Raw genomic sequence first — 18,723 nt, 5'->3', positions numbered from 1 at the left:
GAGCAGGTTCGAAGGTCCAAGCTGAAAGGAGAGGGGATGGGGGATGGGGACCAACTTGGAAAGGGTGATACACTGTGAGGAAAACGTCACTTCTAAGGTCAGACATCTCTTTCCATGTTTCACCTTACTATGTGAGTAGGACTCTCTCAAATGCATCTGTCAGGTGATGGGGAGAGGTTGCTGCTCAGATAAATAGCAGTAGTTTGCATTCATGTACACACACACACACACACACACACACCCCATCCCACAAGTAAATATGCAAAGCTAGCAACCTCTATTTTCATGATTGACCTTAAATCCTGAAATAATGAATTTGAGTTAATTTTGTAGATCGTGTTCAAAAATATGGCCAGCCGCAGCTACAGCATTTACCCTCATGGTGTGACCTTCTCTCCTTATGAAGATGAAGTCAACTCTTCCTTCACCTCAGGTCTGAACCTTTCACTTCTACTGAATGAAACTATTGACCTCTGAGAGGCTGTCGTACTTTTCTACTGTCCTGCTTGCCCAGTAGTGTAACTTGTATAGTCAGGTAGTATACGTATAGGGGTATGCTCAAAGTCACAACCAAACACTGCTCACGTCAGGGATTTTGTTTACCCTAATAATTACAAAATACCTTGTCTTTTGTTACGGCCATAAGCTCCCTCTAGTGGACCAATATCTAATAGCTACATGCTATCCAGAGTTCTACCAAGTAGAGCTTAACACAAAAAGAATATTCCTTTACCAACGTTGATTCTAACAAGAGCTCAATTATTCTAAATTATTCATTCATTATTTACTTATTTGTTTATTTAATTTATTCCCATGAAATAATTTTGAAAATGAAAACAATTTTGACAATATTTTGTTTTAGGCAGTGACACCATGATCAGAGCTGTTCAACCAGGGGAAACCTACACTTACAAGTGGAACATCCTCGAGTCTGATGAACCCACAGAAAATGATGCTCAGTGCTTAACAAGACCATATTACAGTAACGTGGACATCACAAGGGACATTGCCTCCGGGCTGATAGGGCTACTTCTAATTTGTAAGAGCAGATCCTTGGATAAACGAGGCATACAGGTATTTTTGTCCTGAAGTAACCTTTCAGAAATTCCAGGAATTTCTTATGACTGGAACAGATTAGTTCTCCTTGTTAAAAATGGGGGTTTTGCTTCTAGAGAACCAGAAAATATTAAGTAGTCTTCTTTAGTGTGAATGTAACAATGCCTATTCCTTTAGTCAATTTTTTGTCTTGTGTATTTCCATACGGACTCTTACTGGAGAAGGCAAGCCGACAGTGTGATACTGTATATTTTGTTTGTTTCAAATTCCAGCTCTGTCCATACTGGCTATGTGCTGAGCAAATCACTCAGTTTCTCTTAATTTCTTCCTTTCATCAAAAGGGTATTACCCCCTCCTAAAAATTTTACAGGGTTGTTTCAGGGCTCAACAAGTGTCAAGCTCCATACCAGTCCTTGTTATTTTTAGAGACCTGCAATAGAGAGAGAAAGGCGAGATACAGACAGACATAGCTTGCAGACATAGCTTCTCATGAAGTTGAACCCAGACAATGGTCTATCTCCAGTAAGACCAAGTTATACAGAAGAATGTGAACAAAGATATGGATCTTCTGACTTTATCTTCATTGAAGAATAGAAGTCTTATATCATTAACTTAAAGTTCCCAATTAGGCTAAGCTATAATCAAAGAAGTCTCATCCCAAGGCATATAAAATAAATATATGCCTAGAAAAAAGCAAAAATAGACATTTGGAAGACCCTACTTTATTGATCTGGGAAAGGAAAACAGGTAGAGAGAGATATAAAGCTTTCCTATTGCAACCTTCTTTTTTATCCTTTGCAACTATTTGGAACACATCCAATAAGTCATTCCGGTTGAAAGGTGATAACAGAGATAAACAGAATTCCAGCTGCTATGTTGAAATGGGATTTTTCTAGTAGGATATTTTAATCTCTGAATTTTCTGGTCTGCTCTGTTTGCCTTGACATGTTACCTTTGGCTATAACAAGGGCTTTGTACACAGTAGGCTCTCACAGATGTGTGAATTCATGGCTTCACTGGCCCCAAGGCCTGTGCCCCTTTGGTTTCTGAGAACTCAGTGTTGTAGGTAATCAATCTGCTAGGAGATTAATCACTGAACACAGCACTTTTACCCCCCAGAGGACAGCAGACATTGAGCAGCAGGCTGTGTTTGCCGTGTTTGATGAGAACAAGAGCTGGTACATTGAGGACAACATCTACAAGTTTTGTGAAAGTCCTGAGAAGGTGAAACGTGATGACCCCAAGTTTTATGAGTCAAATATCATGAGCAGTAAGTTGGAGCACTCTTTTTGTCCATCAGTTTTTCACTCCTGTGGCTGAAGTATGACTTGCCTAGAGGCAGAGACATGGATTAGAAGCCACTTACCTCCAGTCCAGGGATTTGGTGATGAAATTACCAGGTGATATAGAAATCTTTTTACAGCAAGAGGTCAAAAGCTTGTTATCCTTAGAAGTCTTCTTGGTCTCCTACTCCAAATGTGTGTGTGTGTGTATTTGTGTGTGTGCGTGCACATGTGTGCACGTGCACACGCTCTAAGCAGAGAACAGGGTGAGGGGTGGGGGTGGTGAGGGAAGAGGCCTTGGTCAGAGGTATCTGGGGGTTTTAGGTACAAGGTGAATACTCTTCATGGCCAGGGCAGAAACAAAGTAAATAATCCAAAGCTGGATTTTCAAATCAAACTAAGGCAAAAAATGCATATGGGGAGCCAAGAGTCTTGGAAAGGCAATCCATAAAGAAGTTTTAAGTGCGCAGTAAGAAGTTCAGAACAGAAAGAATTCCCTGAGCCAAGGTTCAGACTCTTGCTAACTTTTAAAGTCAGCGCCCAGAGCCACTGCTGTGGGAAGTCTGGGAGAGAGTTCACGGAGCCAGCTGGAAGCAAACTTCTCCACAATGGTCAGGGCCCCCTTCCTCAGAGCTGAGAGTCACTGTGATCACTTTCTCTGGGAAGTAATCACAGATATGAGGATGATTTCCCCCTGGTCTGTTCACATAACTCCAGACGACTAACAACGGGGGATTATCAGAACTGGCAGGTGCCAGGAAAATAACTCCAAACAGGGAGTTAGCCTCAGCTTTCTTTACTTAATTTCATTTTGGCAATGAATCCGTCATAGTTCTAGGCCAGTGCTGTCTGTTAGAAATTATGAGCCGCAAATATAATTTTACGTTTTCTAATAGGCATATTAAAAATTAAAGATAAATATATGAAATTTAATAATGTTTAATTTATCGTAAATATTATCATTTCAACATATATCAACGTTAAAATTAATGAGATTTACTTTCTTACGAAGTCTTTGAAATCCAGTGTATTTTGCACTCACAGCATGTCTCAATCTACATTACCCATATTTCGAGCACCCACAGCCACTGGTAGCTAGTGGCTACCACAGTCGCGCAGCTATAGACCATTTAGAAAAGTTTCCTGAATGAGGTACAAACTAAAAAGACATTATGTCAGGTACTCAATAAATATTTACGTTCTCACTAGTGCCAGGCATTGTACTAGGATTAGGGCTATAGTGGTAACCTAGGCAGACATGGACCCTACCCTCATAGAAGCCATATCTGTGATTTTATTATCATGCTTAACATGTAAGTAAATAATGATACTGCCTAAAACTGTATCCCTCAGAAAGAGAATGAAAATGTCTGAGCTTGACAGTTGAGTGCAAACTAGAGGTTATATAAATGCTAAGGGGGGCACTTAAAATTGAAAAATGTGCTAAATATGCTTCATTTTTAGAGACATTACTTCGTATCCAATAAGTAATGTGTCAAGAATTTGTATTTCTTATATTATGCTTTTTCTCCAGGTAACATTACTCTAGCTAATATTCTAAGCTGACCTTCAGAATATCTTTAAAAGCAGAACCTAGAGGACAAAATATTTAATATACACTTAACAAATGAATAAATAAATCAATGTGAATGAAAGGCTTTGTCTTTATCCTGGCACTTCTCCCTTGGCTAACTTAGGAGAATAAGCTCTCATTTGAAAAGTGTGAGTTGGATCTTTCAGTTACATGTTAGATTTGGTAAAGCTTACTTAGATAATCACTGCTTGGATGCAACCAAATTACCGCTGGGATATTTACCTTAAGTATAATTAGACACATTTCCTTTTGTTGGCACAGGCCTGATGTTTTAACAAATTTCACTCTTTCAGCTATCAATGGCTATGTGCCTGAGAGCATATCCACACTAGGATTCTGCTTTGATGACACCGTCCAGTGGCACTTCTGCAGTGTGGGAACTCAGAATGACATTTTGACTGTTCACTTCACTGGGCACTCATTCATCTATGGAAAGAGGCACGAGGACACCTTGACCCTCTTTCCCATGCGTGGGGAATCTGTGACCGTCACAATGGATAATGTTGGTGAGAGCTTGGACACTTAGAGGGGACTCTCTGGACTACCCAGTCTGCTGCAGCTCTCCAGACTACGGCGGTTCCTGGGCCTCTCTCTCTGATGCCTGGCAGGCTTTCCCTTCAAGGCTACTCATGATTTCTATTTGGGGAATTAATTACTTACATGGGTCCAGTCCTTTAACGTGCATTCCATTCATCCCCCTCTGGGCTACGTGAGAAGTAAAGATACAACAGTAAAAAGATAAGGCATGACTTTGAGGAGAAAGCATGAGCATTCAGCCACAAAAGAGCATTTCTTTTATCAAAATGCCTTTTTCAGCTTTTTAAGACAGCTGTCCCACCCTAGGGTTAGTGATCATCTGATACATTGCCTTAGAAACTGGCTTCGGAGACAGCAGTGTCATGGAAAGCACATGGGCTTTGGGGTTCATCAAACCTGGGTTTAAGTCTTGCTCTGCCACTTGATATCTGTGTAACCTTGGACAAATTACTTTACCTCACTGAGCCTCAGTTTATTCATCTGAAAAACAGAATAATAACACCTTACAGAGCTGCTTTGACCATTAACTGTAATATGTGCCAAGTGCCTAGGACTCAGTAGATAATCAACATGAGGTAACTATCGAAGACTCTCCAAGGAAATCTTCAGTGTGCCAGCAAATCATACCATTTCCGAGAGACTCAAAATTGCTCCGGGCCCATCTGAGTTATTTATTACTTAGACATATCTAAATGTCTCTTATTTGTGGGGGTAAACATCATCATCTTCCCCCTAACTCCAGCTCTCTAACAAAATGTGCAACTCACAAGACGTCTGTGATATTCAAAGTCCATTTCATTCTTGATTCATCCCTTTTAAAATATATTCTAAAATAGTGACTTTCAAACTATCTGTGCTGAAAGTCTTTTCTCCCTAATTTTCAACGACCAATACCTTGGGTCTACATTCTATTAAATGAGATGAGTGTGCTGATCACATGCTTGCATGTCGTAGAAGTGTCAAATTGCCAAAAGGTTGCCTATACACTTTACTCTCAATTTCTTTCCTTATGTCCCTGTGGAACAGTAACCAACAGTTCACAGATCAGTTGTGGTCCACAGACCACAGTATCCCTGATGAAAGTTCACTGGAAATTACCTGCCACAATGGACAGTAGGGTTTTATTTATTTATTTATTTGGTTGCGGGTCTTAGTTGCAGCAGGTGGGCTCCTTAGTTGCGGCTTGCCGGCTCCTTAGTTGTGGCATGTGAACTCTCAGCTGAGCCATGCAGGTGGGATCTGGTTCCCTGACCAGGGATGGAACCCGCGCCCCCTGCATTGGGAGCTCGGCATCTTAACTGCTGCGCCACCAGAAAAGTCCCTTGGTTTTTATATCTTTTTCTATACTCAGAGCTCTCTGTTCTCTCTGTCTCTCTTTCATAGGAACTTGGATGTTAACTACCATGAATTCCAATCCAAGAAGCAAAAAACTACGGCTGAGATTCAGGGATGTTAAGTGTATCCGGGAGGATGATGAAGACTCATATGAGATTATATACGAACCTTCAGAACCTACAGGCATGGCTACAAGGAAAATGCATGATTCTTCAGAAATCAAAGATGAAGATAATGATGCTGACTACGATTACCAGCAAACACTGGCTTTATCATTAGGAATCAGGTCATTCAGAAATTCATCATGGAATCAGGAGGAAGATGAGTTCAATCTTACTGCCCTGGCTCTGGAGCACAACTCTAAATTCATTCCTCCAAGTACTGACAGAGCTGTTGCTTCAAATTCTTCTTCCCCAGGTAACATTAGCAGGCTCGTTGCCAGTGACTTGGGAGAACCTCGGGAAACTCTTCCTCACCCAGAAGCCACCACAGCTGGTACCCCCCTGGGACACACTGGCTTAGATAAGAACTCAGTTCTCAACCCTCCCACAGCAGAGCTTTCTAGCCCTTATTCTGAAGACCCTATAGAAGATCCTCCACACTCTGATGTCACAGGGATAAGCCTACTTCCATTTGGTAGAGAAGCATTCAGAAATCAAGAACATACTAAACATAAAAGATTCAAGGCAGGAAGAGGCCGAGCAGCAAAGCATAGGTTCTCCCAGATGAAATTCCCAGGACATAAAACTGGGAGACATTTAAGCCAAGGCAACACTTCTTCTTCCAGAACAGGACCCTGGGAGGACCTTCCCAGTGACCTGTTACTCTTACAACGAAAGGATCCATCTCAGATTTTGAATGGGGAATGGCATTTGGTTTCTGAGAAAGGCAGTTATAAAGTAATCCAAGATGCTGATGAAGACAAGGCTGTTACTGAGCTGCCAAACAGCCCCCAGAATGTCTCAAGGACTTGGAGAGAAAATATCCCTTTTAAAAATCTGCATGGAAAGCAGAGTGGCCACCCAATGTTTTTTGTAACTGGACATAAGCCTCTACAAGAAAGGCAAGATGGAGAAAATAGTAGATTGAAGAAAGGCCTTTTTTTAATTAGGACACGAAAAAAGAAAAAGGAAAATAAGCCTGCACACCATGTTCCTCTATCTCCAAGGAGTTTTCGCCCTCTGGCAGAAGAGGCCAACAACTCATTTTCAGACAGGACACATAATCATTCCTTGTTACTCTCTACGTCCAATGAATCATCTCTTCCTGCAGACCTCAGTCAGACATTCCCCTCTATGAATCTTAGCCTCATAGCCTCACTTCCTGACCGTGATCAGAACCCCCCACATGACACCAGTCAGACAAGCTCCCCTCCAGATCTTTATCAGACAGGGAGCCCAGAGGAACACTATCAAACATTCCCTATCCAAGACTCTGACCCAACGAACTCCACTACATTCCCCAGTCACACATCTCCTCTTCCAGAGCCCAGCCAGATACCTGACAATGACCTAAGAAGCAAGGCCTTCCCTACTGATGTTAGTCAAATGCCACCTTCCTTGGAACTGGAAGTCTGGCAGACAACCACCTCTCTCAACCTCAGTCAACCATCCCTCTCTCCAGATCTCAGCGGAGAGACTCTCTCTCCAGACCTCAGCCAGATGGCACTTTCTCCAGACCTCAGTGGGGAGATTCTCTCTCCAGACCTCAGTCAGATGGCACTTTCTCCAGACCTCAGTGGGGAGACTCTCTCTCCAGACCTCAGTCAGATGGCACTTTCTCCAGACCTCAGTGGGGAGACTCTCTCTCCAGACCTCAGTCAGATGGCACTTTCTCCAGACCTCAGTGGGGAGACTCTCTCTCCAGACCTCAGTCAGATGGCACTTTCTCCAGACCTCAGCCAGGCAACTCTCTCTCCAGACCTCAGTCAGACAACACTTCCTCTTGATCTCACACAGACATTACCTCCTCTAGATCCTGATCAGACGTCCTATACTTCTGAATCAGGTCAGTCACTGCCTCTTCCAGAATTTGGTCAGACTTCCCCTTACGCGGATCTTAGTCAGATGCCATCTCCTTCACCACACTCTATACTAAATGACACTCTTATACCAAGAGATTTTAATCCACTGGTTGTAGTAGGCCTCAGTAAAGATGATGGAGATTACGTTGAAATTATTCCAAGGCAGAAGGAAGAGAGCAGTGAAGAAAACTATGGTGAATTTGACTTCGTGGCCTATGATGACCCTTACCAAACTGATCTTAGGATAGACATCAACTCCTCCAGAAATCCTGACAACATTGCAGCATGGTACCTTCGCAGCAACAATGGAAACAGAAAAAAGTATTACATTGCTGCTGAAGAACTATCCTGGGATTATTCAAAATTTGCGCAAAGGTTTGGCCAGTTCTCTCCTTTTATATTCTCATTTTTCCACTACTGCTAAAAAAAGTAATTACAACAGTCTAAGGAGATTATTCTGGGCAAATTATACTAAGTATAATTTAAACTAAGTATCACTTAGTTCCCCTATTGCGACTTGGCCCATACTGTTTCCTTTGCCAATTCCAAAATTAGCTTCTCTACTTTAGGTGACATCTGGACAATATGGGAGCAATCACTTTAAGAAGTCTATGATTTTTTTTTTAATTTATTTTTGTTGTGCCAGGTCTTAGTTGCAGAAGGCGGGCTCCTTAGTTGCAGCTCACCGGCTCCTTACTTGTGGCATGCAAGCTCTTAGTTGCAGCATGCATGTGGGATCTAGTTCCCTGACCAGGGATCGAACCCAGGCCCCCTGCATTAGGAGTGCAGAGTCTTAACCAGTGTACCACCAGGGAAATCCCAAGTCTATGATATTTTGTAGTTAAATCAGCCCCCACCTCTCTCTTCTTTTCTTATCACATGTGTTCCTACCCCCTCTTTTTGCTCCAATGCAGAGCCCAGCTATCCAGTTATAGGCTAATCAATATGATTTCGTTGAAGTTGGCTTCAAATCCAAATTTGTGATGTAGAAATCACCTTTTGCAATTACTTATTGAACAAAAACATTTTTTAACTTGTTTACTGATCAATATAAAGTATATGACATCTTGGTGAAGATTAATTCAAATTCCATGAGATTCCAGTAGCAGAGGCCAAGGGTATAAAGTAGCTTAGAAACAAAAAGCAAGTTTATACCCTCAACTGAGCCATTCATTAGGTAATGATTTATCTTGATTTAAACTTTTGTTTTAACTTGGTTTATAGACTCACTCAGTTAGTAACTCTTTAATGAGTGCTTATTCTCTCCTAGGCATTGTGCTCAGTGCTGAGACTATAAAAGAGAATATAAACACACATGACTCCTGTCCTGATGGAACTTATTTCTAGTTGGGCAGGTAGATATGAACCAAGTGCTCACACAAATCAGTGTGAAAAATAACCTTGAAAAAGACCAATAAGGAAAGGTGATACTTGGAGATGTGAAGATTGGGGAATCTGACTCTGGAGAAGTGGCATTTGAGCTGAGATCTGAAGATGAACAGGAAGTGGAAAGGGGAGAGCATTCCAGACAGAGAGAATAGCATGACGAAGGCCCTGGGGAAGGAGGAAGCCCTTAAGTTGAAGACCTGTGTAGCTGGAGCTCAAGAAGAGGGCGGGTGCTAAGAAGGTGTTTGGCTAGCTCTGCAGAGATCACATGCCACTAGGCTTTGTGGACCCTGGGAAGAACTTAGATGTTTTTCAAAGAGCATTGAGAAACCCTTCAGAAGCTTTAAGCCATTCCTGGTTCATTGGAATATGTCAGTTCCTTTCCTGAACCTTGTTAATTGCAGTCTTTTTAACAGAGGAGTTACACCAAGTGGCCCCCAAGGTCCACTTCAGCGCTAACATTTTAGGGTTCCAGCCACTTTTCAAGTTGAAGGAGTTGATGCAGTTTTATAAGTGGCCTGACTTACAAAGTCAAGGACCCTTATACATTGTTAAAAGATAATTCTCAATGTAATTTTGCTTAAGTGTGGAAAGCCATATTGGGCTGGGTTCTGTATTCCAGGATGATAATATAGAGAAAGGAGAGAAAAGGGGACGAGAAGCAGCTACAGATTCCAAAGGATTACAGATGTGCAAACTGTCCAAATATAGCCCATAGCTTTTACAAAAGCCAACTGTTGCACTAATAAATTAAAAAACAAAGTGCAACTAGAGTAAGCAAACATAGCAGATGGCATGACTTACAGGAATTATGTCATTAATCTGATGCTTGACATTTCCATATTAGAACTTTGTTAGTCCAAGAGACTTTCTCCCATGACTTCCTATTTAAATGTAGTTATATGAGAATAACTAGTTTATCTGGAGATTTCTAAGCAAGTTCCTGAGGGAGTAAGGTTTTCCAGAGCGTAAAGGGATGGAACCAATTCCTTCAAAAATCCAATGTCCCATTCCAGATATGCAACCCATTTTTATGGCAGAGTTGTTTTGCTCCTCCCCATGTGTTCTGTGAAACTATATGTTATGCTTAGGGTCTGGAAGAATGGGGTTAGTAGGGTAGAAAGACTAGAAGGAAGGCAGAATGGGATTCTCTTTGGATGGCTTGTGTTGTATAACACGTACTATGAGATTGATGGGTGAGCTTCTGGCCTGTTTCCCAGACTCTTGGGAAATTTAAGAGTCAGTAGGAAAATCTGATGTGCTTTAGCTCCAGACTGAGCTGGTGAACTACGTGAGAAATAATGTGATTCAGTGAAAGCAAATGTGGGAAAAGTGGCTACTTTCAGAGTATAGAACACCCATCCATCCAGGGGCCTTTACAGGGGTGGCCCTCGAAATCAACTGGCCATCATTATCTGCCTGTCCTGGCACTGTCCCATTGCTTGGCTTTGTCTGCTTTTGATATTAAAATCTGCTATGTTAATAATGATCATTAAATTTGTCATTCATTAATACATTAAATAAATATCTGCTTACTATGTTCCAGATAATTTGCTAGGCACTAGAAATAAAAATTATAAGCACAATCCCTGACCTCATGGGGCTTTCACTCTAGTGGTAGAGTCAGATATTAATTGATAATCTCATGAATAAATTATATATTATGAATATATATACTATAGAAATATTATAAGACTACTACAGGGATTTACTATATCTACTATAGTAATACTACAGAAATGTAAAGAATGCTAGAGAGAGATTTGACCCAATCTAAAGGATCATAGGAGGACATACCTAGAAATATATGAGCTGAGAGTTGAAGGATATTTACTGGCTTGTGATTTTAGTCATTTATATTTTAATTCATTTGTTCATCAAATATTTATCAAATATCTTCTCTATGCTAGATACTATATTCAGAAACAGAGATAATATCCTAAATTCTTTGAATGGTCTTTAATTTGTTCTTTTAAACAAATGCTGTTATTATCATTTCAGTGAAGACATTGATGATGTTCCAGAGGACACCATATACAAGAAAGTAGTTTTTCGAAAGTACCTTGATAGCACTTTCACCAAACTTGATCCTCGGGGGGAGTATGAAGAGCACCTTGGCATACTTGGTCCTGTCATTAGAGCTGAAGTGGATGATGTTATCCAAGTAAGTCATCTTTTAAGTATTGCTAAGATCATCAGAGGAATTTCCACAAGCACCAGAGGGTTGTAGAGATGAAAGTGGCAAGAGAGCTACAGGTGACTTATTTATTTTTCAAAATTAACAAATAACTACATTTCTTTTCAAAGATGGCTTGCCAAGTAACTTGGGGAAAAAATGATTTCATGATTTTATTTCTCCCTCTGCTAAGTTTCTGTTCATTCTATATAGGCCAATTCCATTTCTCCTAAAAAACTTTCTTTAATTCCCCCAATCTCTCCTAAACATTCAACTGAATTGCTCCTACCAGGCATTCCCACCTAATCCCATTCATACTTTGTTTACAGCACCTTTTGTCTCCAGATTTTTAACTTGAATTCTCTCTACAACAGTAGGTTGAAACCCTACTGTGAGTAGAAACCAAGCTTCATTCATTTTCAAATCTGTAGCACCTGTCTTTATCATTTCATCTGTAGATAATGTCAATAGTTTTGCTTTGAGCCTAAAAACAAACCTGTTTTGGTGTTTCTAAGTAAACTACTTAGGCCTTTTCTCATAGGACGGTTGTAAAATTAGATGAAATAATGTAGAAAAGTTATTTTGCAATTCTAAGCATTCAGCATATCTTAGGTTCAATTTAACAGCCATCCACTTTGGCCCATAAGGCTGACATTTTGGGGCTTGGGCTTTATTAAGCTTAAATACATTTGTGAATCATTCTTTTTTATTTTTTAGGTGCGTTTTAAAAATTTAGCATCCAGACCATATTCTCTTCATGCCCACGGGCTTTCCTATGAAAAATCTTCAGAGGGAAAGACTTATGAGGATGACTCCCCTGAATGGTTTAAGGAAGACAATGCCGTTCAGCCCAACAGCACTTATACGTATGTATGGCACGCTACTGAGCGATCCGGGCCCGAAAACCCTGGCTCTGCCTGTCGGGCTTGGGCCTACTACTCAGCAGTGAACCCGGTAAGCAGCGCTATCGAAAGTTTTTGTCATTTCCCTAACCTTATAACCTGAGTCCACCAAATGGAAGTGTCACGATGATTTCCTAGTAAACGTCTGTCTTGCTCTCCATGAGGAATGTGTAAGCATCATGGTGAACAGTCGCCAGCTACCATAACCAGGGACTCTCCACACGGATCTCTGGATGGCAGTGAGAAGCATTTGTCCAGTGGAAAGGAGTGAGGATTACTTAAGTGGCTGGCCCTAGTTAGAGCGACTACCTTTACAGAAGATGTTTAGCTGTGATTTCTTTGAACATGTATTAGCTTTCTTCTGCTTTTTTTTTTTTTTTTAGTAAAAGAGCTGCAAAGTCAAGACCCCCTCATTTTGAGCGTGGTAGAGAGAGCACAGACTTAGATTTCAACTCCTATCCTGTCACTTACTGTGTAGCCCTAGGAAAGTTACTTGATCTCTCCCAGCCTCAGTTTCCAAAGTTAAAAATGAGATAACAGTATATAGCATATATAGCAGGCACTTGGTAATATTTGTTCAATAAATGAATTTATTTTTTACCACATAGGATTGTTGTCAGAATTAAATAAGATACTATAGGCAAAATATTTGACACAGCAGATGCTCAATAAATAGTACTTATAATAGTATCACTATTAGCAGCAGCATCGTCATTATTACCACCACGCTGTGAGCTTCACAGAATTCGATGATCAATAGCCAGGCTTATTAAGCTATTCATGTATAATCTTCAAATTCAGAGCCTCTGAGAAGGTCTCCTTTTCACTATGCTCAGTGATTGTCAGAGAAACAAAGACAATCCTGAGAAAGAAAGAGTATGTGCAATCTGCTCTTACTGTCTTCCAGGAAAAAGATATCCATTCAGGCTTGATAGGGCCCCTCCTGATCTGCCGAAAAGGAACACTTCATAAGGAGTCCAACATGCCTGTGGACATGAGAGAATTTGTCCTACTTTTTATGGTCTTTGATGAAAAGAAGAGCTGGTACTATGAAAAGAAGCCCACGAGGTCTTGGAGACGTGCATCCTCAGAAGTAAAAAACTCCCATGAGTTTCATGGTATTTTCCTCTGACTTTGATCTAATCTCTTAACTAAATCACTGGGTGATAGTGATTCCTGCCTATACGTCTTCCCATAATTAGACATGAGATGCTTCTGTGGATTCAGGAGCTCTAAGTAACACCAAGTCCTTAAATATCTACGAGGGCTGATGTAACCTGGCAGCTGACATTGCAGGTGAAAGAGTACACAAAATCTGAAATCTGAAAGATAGCACACAAGGCTGCTGCAAAACAAACCCAAACAAACCAACAAAAAAGCCAGTGTGCTTCAGTCGGTAACATAAATTGGAAAGGAATTAGCATTATTCTGCAATTTAAACAGGTAATAAAATTGTTTCTTGATCTCTAAAGGATCAATTATTTATGTAGAAGAGATCACCCATACATACTTTCAAAATAAGAATGACTGTAATATTTGCAGCTCTCAGCAGTTCCCAGGTGGCACCCAAAGCATGTGAGAAGAAAATGATATAGGAAACTGGGCAGCCAGGTAACGGAAGAAGGGTGCCAAGACAGCATTTGGGTGGGAAAAGAGGGAAAAGTATATCTACTCTGAAATCCATTCAGCAATTTTGTCTGTAAATTGGCAATGGAATTACAGTTTTAGAGAAAGGCAGAATTTAGGATTTGGTGAACAACAAAGAAAATGACTTAAGGATTAGAAAACAAATGAAGATGCTATTTTCAGAGTTTGATGGATAGAGCTGATTGCTATGAGATTTCTGATCAGGAAGGTCCTGTGCTTTGGGAGATGGGTCAGTCATTCAGTGTAATAAGAAAGAAGAAAGCTGCTATTGCTTCAGCAATTAAAAAAAAAAAAGACATTATAAACAATATCCAATTCACTGCCACCTCCCCTCCCCAGCCAATCATCAAGCCTAAGTGGGTCTATGCTCCCTCTCCCACCCCATTTATACAAAGGCTACCTTTTTTAGTGTATTTTCCTCATTAAACTTCTGTAAGTGTGGAATATGATCTGATCTCACCTGTAAAAACATTTTGGTGTAGAACAAGGCAAACAATATGGTTTACAATCTGCTCCAAAATCCCATCCTCTGGAATTTGCTTATCACATGAGGTTAAAAAATTCTGTTAAGCAGTCTAGAATAGAGTCGATTGAGAGCTGACCAACAGACTCTAAGCAGAGCTTTCTTGTCTCTTCTCCTACCATCTCTAGGCCTTTCAGCCCAGGGTGCTTGGCCTCAGGGGTAGGAAGCACATCCTCCGAAAAGCTCTCAACCTAGTGGGAAACTACACACTGCAGAATCAGACAGGCCTGTCTCTTGGCTATGCCCTTTACTTGCTGAGTACCCTCGAGGCCCTGCTTCCTGATTCTTCAATGAAAGAGCAAAATGCATCCAATATAGTTTTAATTTTAAATGTATCATCATCTCAATCTCTGTAATTTGGTAATCTTCCACTATAGAACTTATCAGGGTATTTGATAAGCAGACCACCTGTTCCTGGCCTCTGCAGTATGCACTAAGTAAATATGTGTTGGATTAGTAAATGAATGAATTCTATCACTCAGTTCAATTTATCAAATGTTTACTGAGCACCCCTACGTTGAGAGTCTTCACTTCTGTGTCCTGATGTAATGGTTTAGCAATGCTGACCTAAAACCACTGGAGATACCTTTTACTCTTAGGAGATCTATTTCTTACACAGAAACTAAGATGAGGAGGTGAGGCTGGTGTTATGAGTATGTAGAGAGGTGCTTTCGTACCTGATATAATTTTAGGGCATCAAAATGATCTCAGTTCTTCTCCCCCCCAAAAATCACTTGCTTGGTTCCTGAAATTCCACAGTCGTTCCTTTAACTTTGGAAGAATAAACAACAACAGCCACCACCAATGACCAAAACTTCCCTCACTTCAATCCCAATTAACTGCAGGGTGGCACTAAGTTTCACCATTAAAATGTTGTATGTATTCTTTTTTTAAGGGGATCAAGTTTATCACATGCTTAAAAAAACACATTTCAGTAAGGGAAGAGTTGATACAGCCTGAGAACCCTAGACATCCAAGCTAGGAAGGGGGCAGAGGAACAATCAGACAATGAGAGAGTAAACATGAACCTCTAAGGTTGGCGGGTATAACAGAGATAAAGTCCGACTTCCTAATTTTGCCCCCGGAACTAGTTCTGAATTTAGGAGGCCTTAGAGTGATACACTGCATATCCCCTTACTTACCCTCTTTCCTCTAAAGACCAGAGTTCACTTATCTGCCCACCTTAGTCTTTACCCTTTTAGGAGCCTAGGAAAATTCATACTATATATGTAAAGAATAAATGGATAAAGCACAGAACAGGAAAAGTGTAAATCTGGGGAAAAGAGTGATAAACTGCTTGGAAAGGGTGCCCACCCACACTTCGGCCATAGGCTGGTGTGAGACAGAGAAGGTGGTTCTGCTTCAGCCTCTCACTGATACTATGATATATGGGGGCCCCTTACTATGCCCGGGTGGGCCCCGGCATGCAGAGTAATCAGGAAGATGGGTGGTGAGTGGGAGGCCTCACATTTCCTTACCAGCCTCTCTCCTGGCGTACACAGATTTTTAATCGATTACAACTCTCTGTCCTTTCAGCCATTAATGGGATGATCTACAACTTGCCTGGCCTGAGAATGTACGAGCAAGAGTGGGTGAGGTTGCACCTGCTGAACGTAGGCGGCTCCCAAGACATTCACGTGGTTCACTTTCATGGCCAGACCTTGCTGGAAAATGGCACTCGACAGCACCAGTTAGGGGTCTGGCCCCTTCTGCCTGGTAAAAATCTCGGCAACGAAAAGAGCTCCCTGTTACAAAATGGCGAAGGCGGACTATCTTAGCATCTGTAACTCTCCCTCATTCCCTCCTTGTGCCTCTCCTTCCAAAGGGGTTAAAGCATGGGCTCTCATATGGATCCTGGGCAAAGCCAAATTCCAAAACTGCATGCAGGATACAGAAGAGTCAGCCAATGTCTGCACTGTTTGTAGCGCCACACAGACTGAATGTGCAACCCACCTGCTTCTACAGAGATGCTCTGTCTAGTGCAGGTTCTTCCAAGCCATTATGTGTCATGCAGGCCACATCTTAAGCAGATTACAAAATGAATCTCAGAAGGCTCAGGCAGCTAAAGCTTTCTGTTGGGCGGAGATCAGAAACTTACCAGGATTTCAGGGTTCTTGAATTCTACTCCTCAATCACCCTGAAATCATTGGGCAAGTGACTGTAGGAATCTGAATCTTAAATAAACTGAATCATGAGGGGAAAATTATATTTTTAAATGATTATGAAAGCTAAAAAGTAATAAAGGTATTTAAAGCTTTTCCTATGCAAAATAATAAGGTTTAAACAAACTACAATCATCAAAAAGGATTTTTATGTGCCAGTGAATTGTTTGTAGGTGTGTATTGTAGGTGTGTGAGCAGGGGTGTGAGTGCTAGATGCCATTGATTCTCAAACCGTACTGGGCATAATAAAAACTTACAAAGCTGGTTAAAATGCAGATGCTAAGGAGAGGTTTTGGTCTTAAAGACTTTGCTCTGATAGAAATTGGGCAGGGGCCCAGGAGTCTGCATTTTTAACAACCAGCCTATCTTCCATAAATGCTATCTGAGAAGCTAGTCAGGGCAGTCCCTTGACAGGACCTTGGGTGGGGAAGTTGCTGTGTGAATCAGCCTAAGATGTAGGCACAGAAGTCCAAACAGGCCTGATTTGGTTAAGGATGGGGAAAAGAGGGTCCTTGTTTGTATGAAAGATGATAGTTTCTCCTTAACAAAGCTATAAAGACCCACTCTTAAAATCAGGGACAGAAAGAATTAGGTCAGACTCACTCCTAACTTTTCACCAAGTATTACCAGATCAGTCATCCTTTCCATGAGCCTGTAAGAAGCTGGGATTGGCTGGCCTGCCTGAATCTTCATACTTAATATCTGCATTAAAGAGTAGAAGGCTGGAGATCTTTTTTAGTGTATTTGAGGAGGATGACCATCAGCTATTATTTTTTACTCACAATCTAGGAAATAGTCCCAAATTATAGTCAGCAGAATTTAAGTATTAACTGGTGGTAGGTAACATTAAATACCAGAATGGATAATCAGTTGTTTCAGAAATCACATTCTTTCAGTGATTTTCTGAAACAATTTTCGTACATCTCCATCTAAAATGTAAACTTCATAGAAAAAATTGAAACATGGGGGAAGGATGTTTTATTTTAATTTTCTCATATAAAAAAGAAAAACTAGAGAAATGGAGAGAAAAGAAACATGTGCAATATTTTTGAGGCCCAATGACATCATTCAAGGTTGCTTTGATAAGCTGTATTATATATGGGTTAACTTGTAACATTATATTTAGATAAATGAAAGTTTCTTTCTAGTAAGGGGTGTTGAGGATTTTTTAAAGTCCCAGGGCAATTTATTTTTAGTGTGTGCGTGTGTTGCTGTTGTTGTTGTTGTTGTTTTGTTATACCTGTAGTCCTGCCTAAAGAGAAATGGGTAACTTAAATTACATTCTAAACCACTTGCAATGTAGGAATTTTAGGATTCTTTGGTAGCAGTCAACCAATGTTAACCTGCTAATCTTTGCATATGCAATGTTGTCCTTTACTCTCTATTTTAGGTTCATTTAAAACTCTTGAAATGAAGGCATCAAAATCTGGCTGGTGGCTCCTAGACACAGAAGTTGGAGAAAACCAGAGAGCAGGGATGCAAACGCCATTTCTCATCATAGACAGAGGTATCATCCAAGAGCTACGTTATTTTTTTTAGCAGTAGAGTTCCTGTTCCTAGAATATCACCAAGTTTTAGATTAGAGATATTGAACTCTGAGAACTCTGACATAACAGAGCCATGATCTGTAGCAGTAACTTTTTATTCTGACCTATAGTATGACTATACTGCAAACATCAGTCAGCTAGGAATCTTAAACCAAATGGTTCAAGCTAAAGGCATTCCTCTCATTTGGGGAACCAATATAAAGCATCCTCCTTCATGATTTGTGACCCGTGGGAAAGTGCATGTAAGAAATTCTCCAGACTCCTAGGGTGGAGGAGGGGAAGGTACCAGGAATTCAACTACGACCAAGATAGTCACTGAACTTGGCATTTTTATATTTGAGAAACACAGTTTCCATCTGTGCATCTGTCTGTCCATCCAACCATCCAGCCAGTAAGCCAGCATTTATTAAGCACCTGTTGAGTACCAAGCACTGTGTCAACATCCAGATAGCTCAGTGGCTAGTATTCCCTTCTTTGATCAGGATATAAATAACATTGTAACTTTCAGGTCAACTTTTGAGAACACACTCTTATGAGGGATAGTACTTAATA

General features: G+C 40.7%; 1 protein-coding gene and 1 non-coding gene across 2 annotated transcripts in view; one reads left to right on the top strand and one right to left on the bottom strand.

Moving 5' to 3' along the window:
• The window catches only part of F5 (coagulation factor V), a 63,859-nt gene that overhangs the window by 33,173 nt on the left and 11,963 nt on the right, over positions 1 to 18,723 (top strand). Inside the window, exons 9-18 of the mRNA XM_057728126.1 lie at positions 334 to 433; positions 863 to 1,074; positions 2,176 to 2,326; positions 4,227 to 4,439; positions 5,854 to 8,203; positions 11,216 to 11,378; positions 12,108 to 12,344; positions 13,200 to 13,410; positions 15,999 to 16,178; positions 18,015 to 18,131. Of these exons, the coding sequence (XP_057584109.1) occupies positions 334 to 433; positions 863 to 1,074; positions 2,176 to 2,326; positions 4,227 to 4,439; positions 5,854 to 8,203; positions 11,216 to 11,378; positions 12,108 to 12,344; positions 13,200 to 13,410; positions 15,999 to 16,178; positions 18,015 to 18,131 (3,934 nt within the window). The remainder of the gene's footprint in view (positions 1 to 333; positions 434 to 862; positions 1,075 to 2,175; positions 2,327 to 4,226; positions 4,440 to 5,853; positions 8,204 to 11,215; positions 11,379 to 12,107; positions 12,345 to 13,199; positions 13,411 to 15,998; positions 16,179 to 18,014; positions 18,132 to 18,723) is intronic.
• On the bottom strand, positions 8,571 to 8,643 carry TRNAR-CCU (transfer RNA arginine (anticodon CCU)). The gene has a single exon. It is a non-coding gene; the product is annotated as a tRNA-Arg (tRNA).

Source organism: Hippopotamus amphibius, chromosome 3 (genome assembly GCF_030028045.1).
Source record: "Hippopotamus amphibius kiboko isolate mHipAmp2 chromosome 3, mHipAmp2.hap2, whole genome shotgun sequence".
In the NCBI taxonomy this organism is placed as follows: Eukaryota; Metazoa; Chordata; class Mammalia; order Artiodactyla; family Hippopotamidae; genus Hippopotamus; species Hippopotamus amphibius.
The sequence above is the reverse complement of the archived record's forward strand: the minus strand, read 5'-3'. Positions and strand labels throughout refer to the sequence as shown.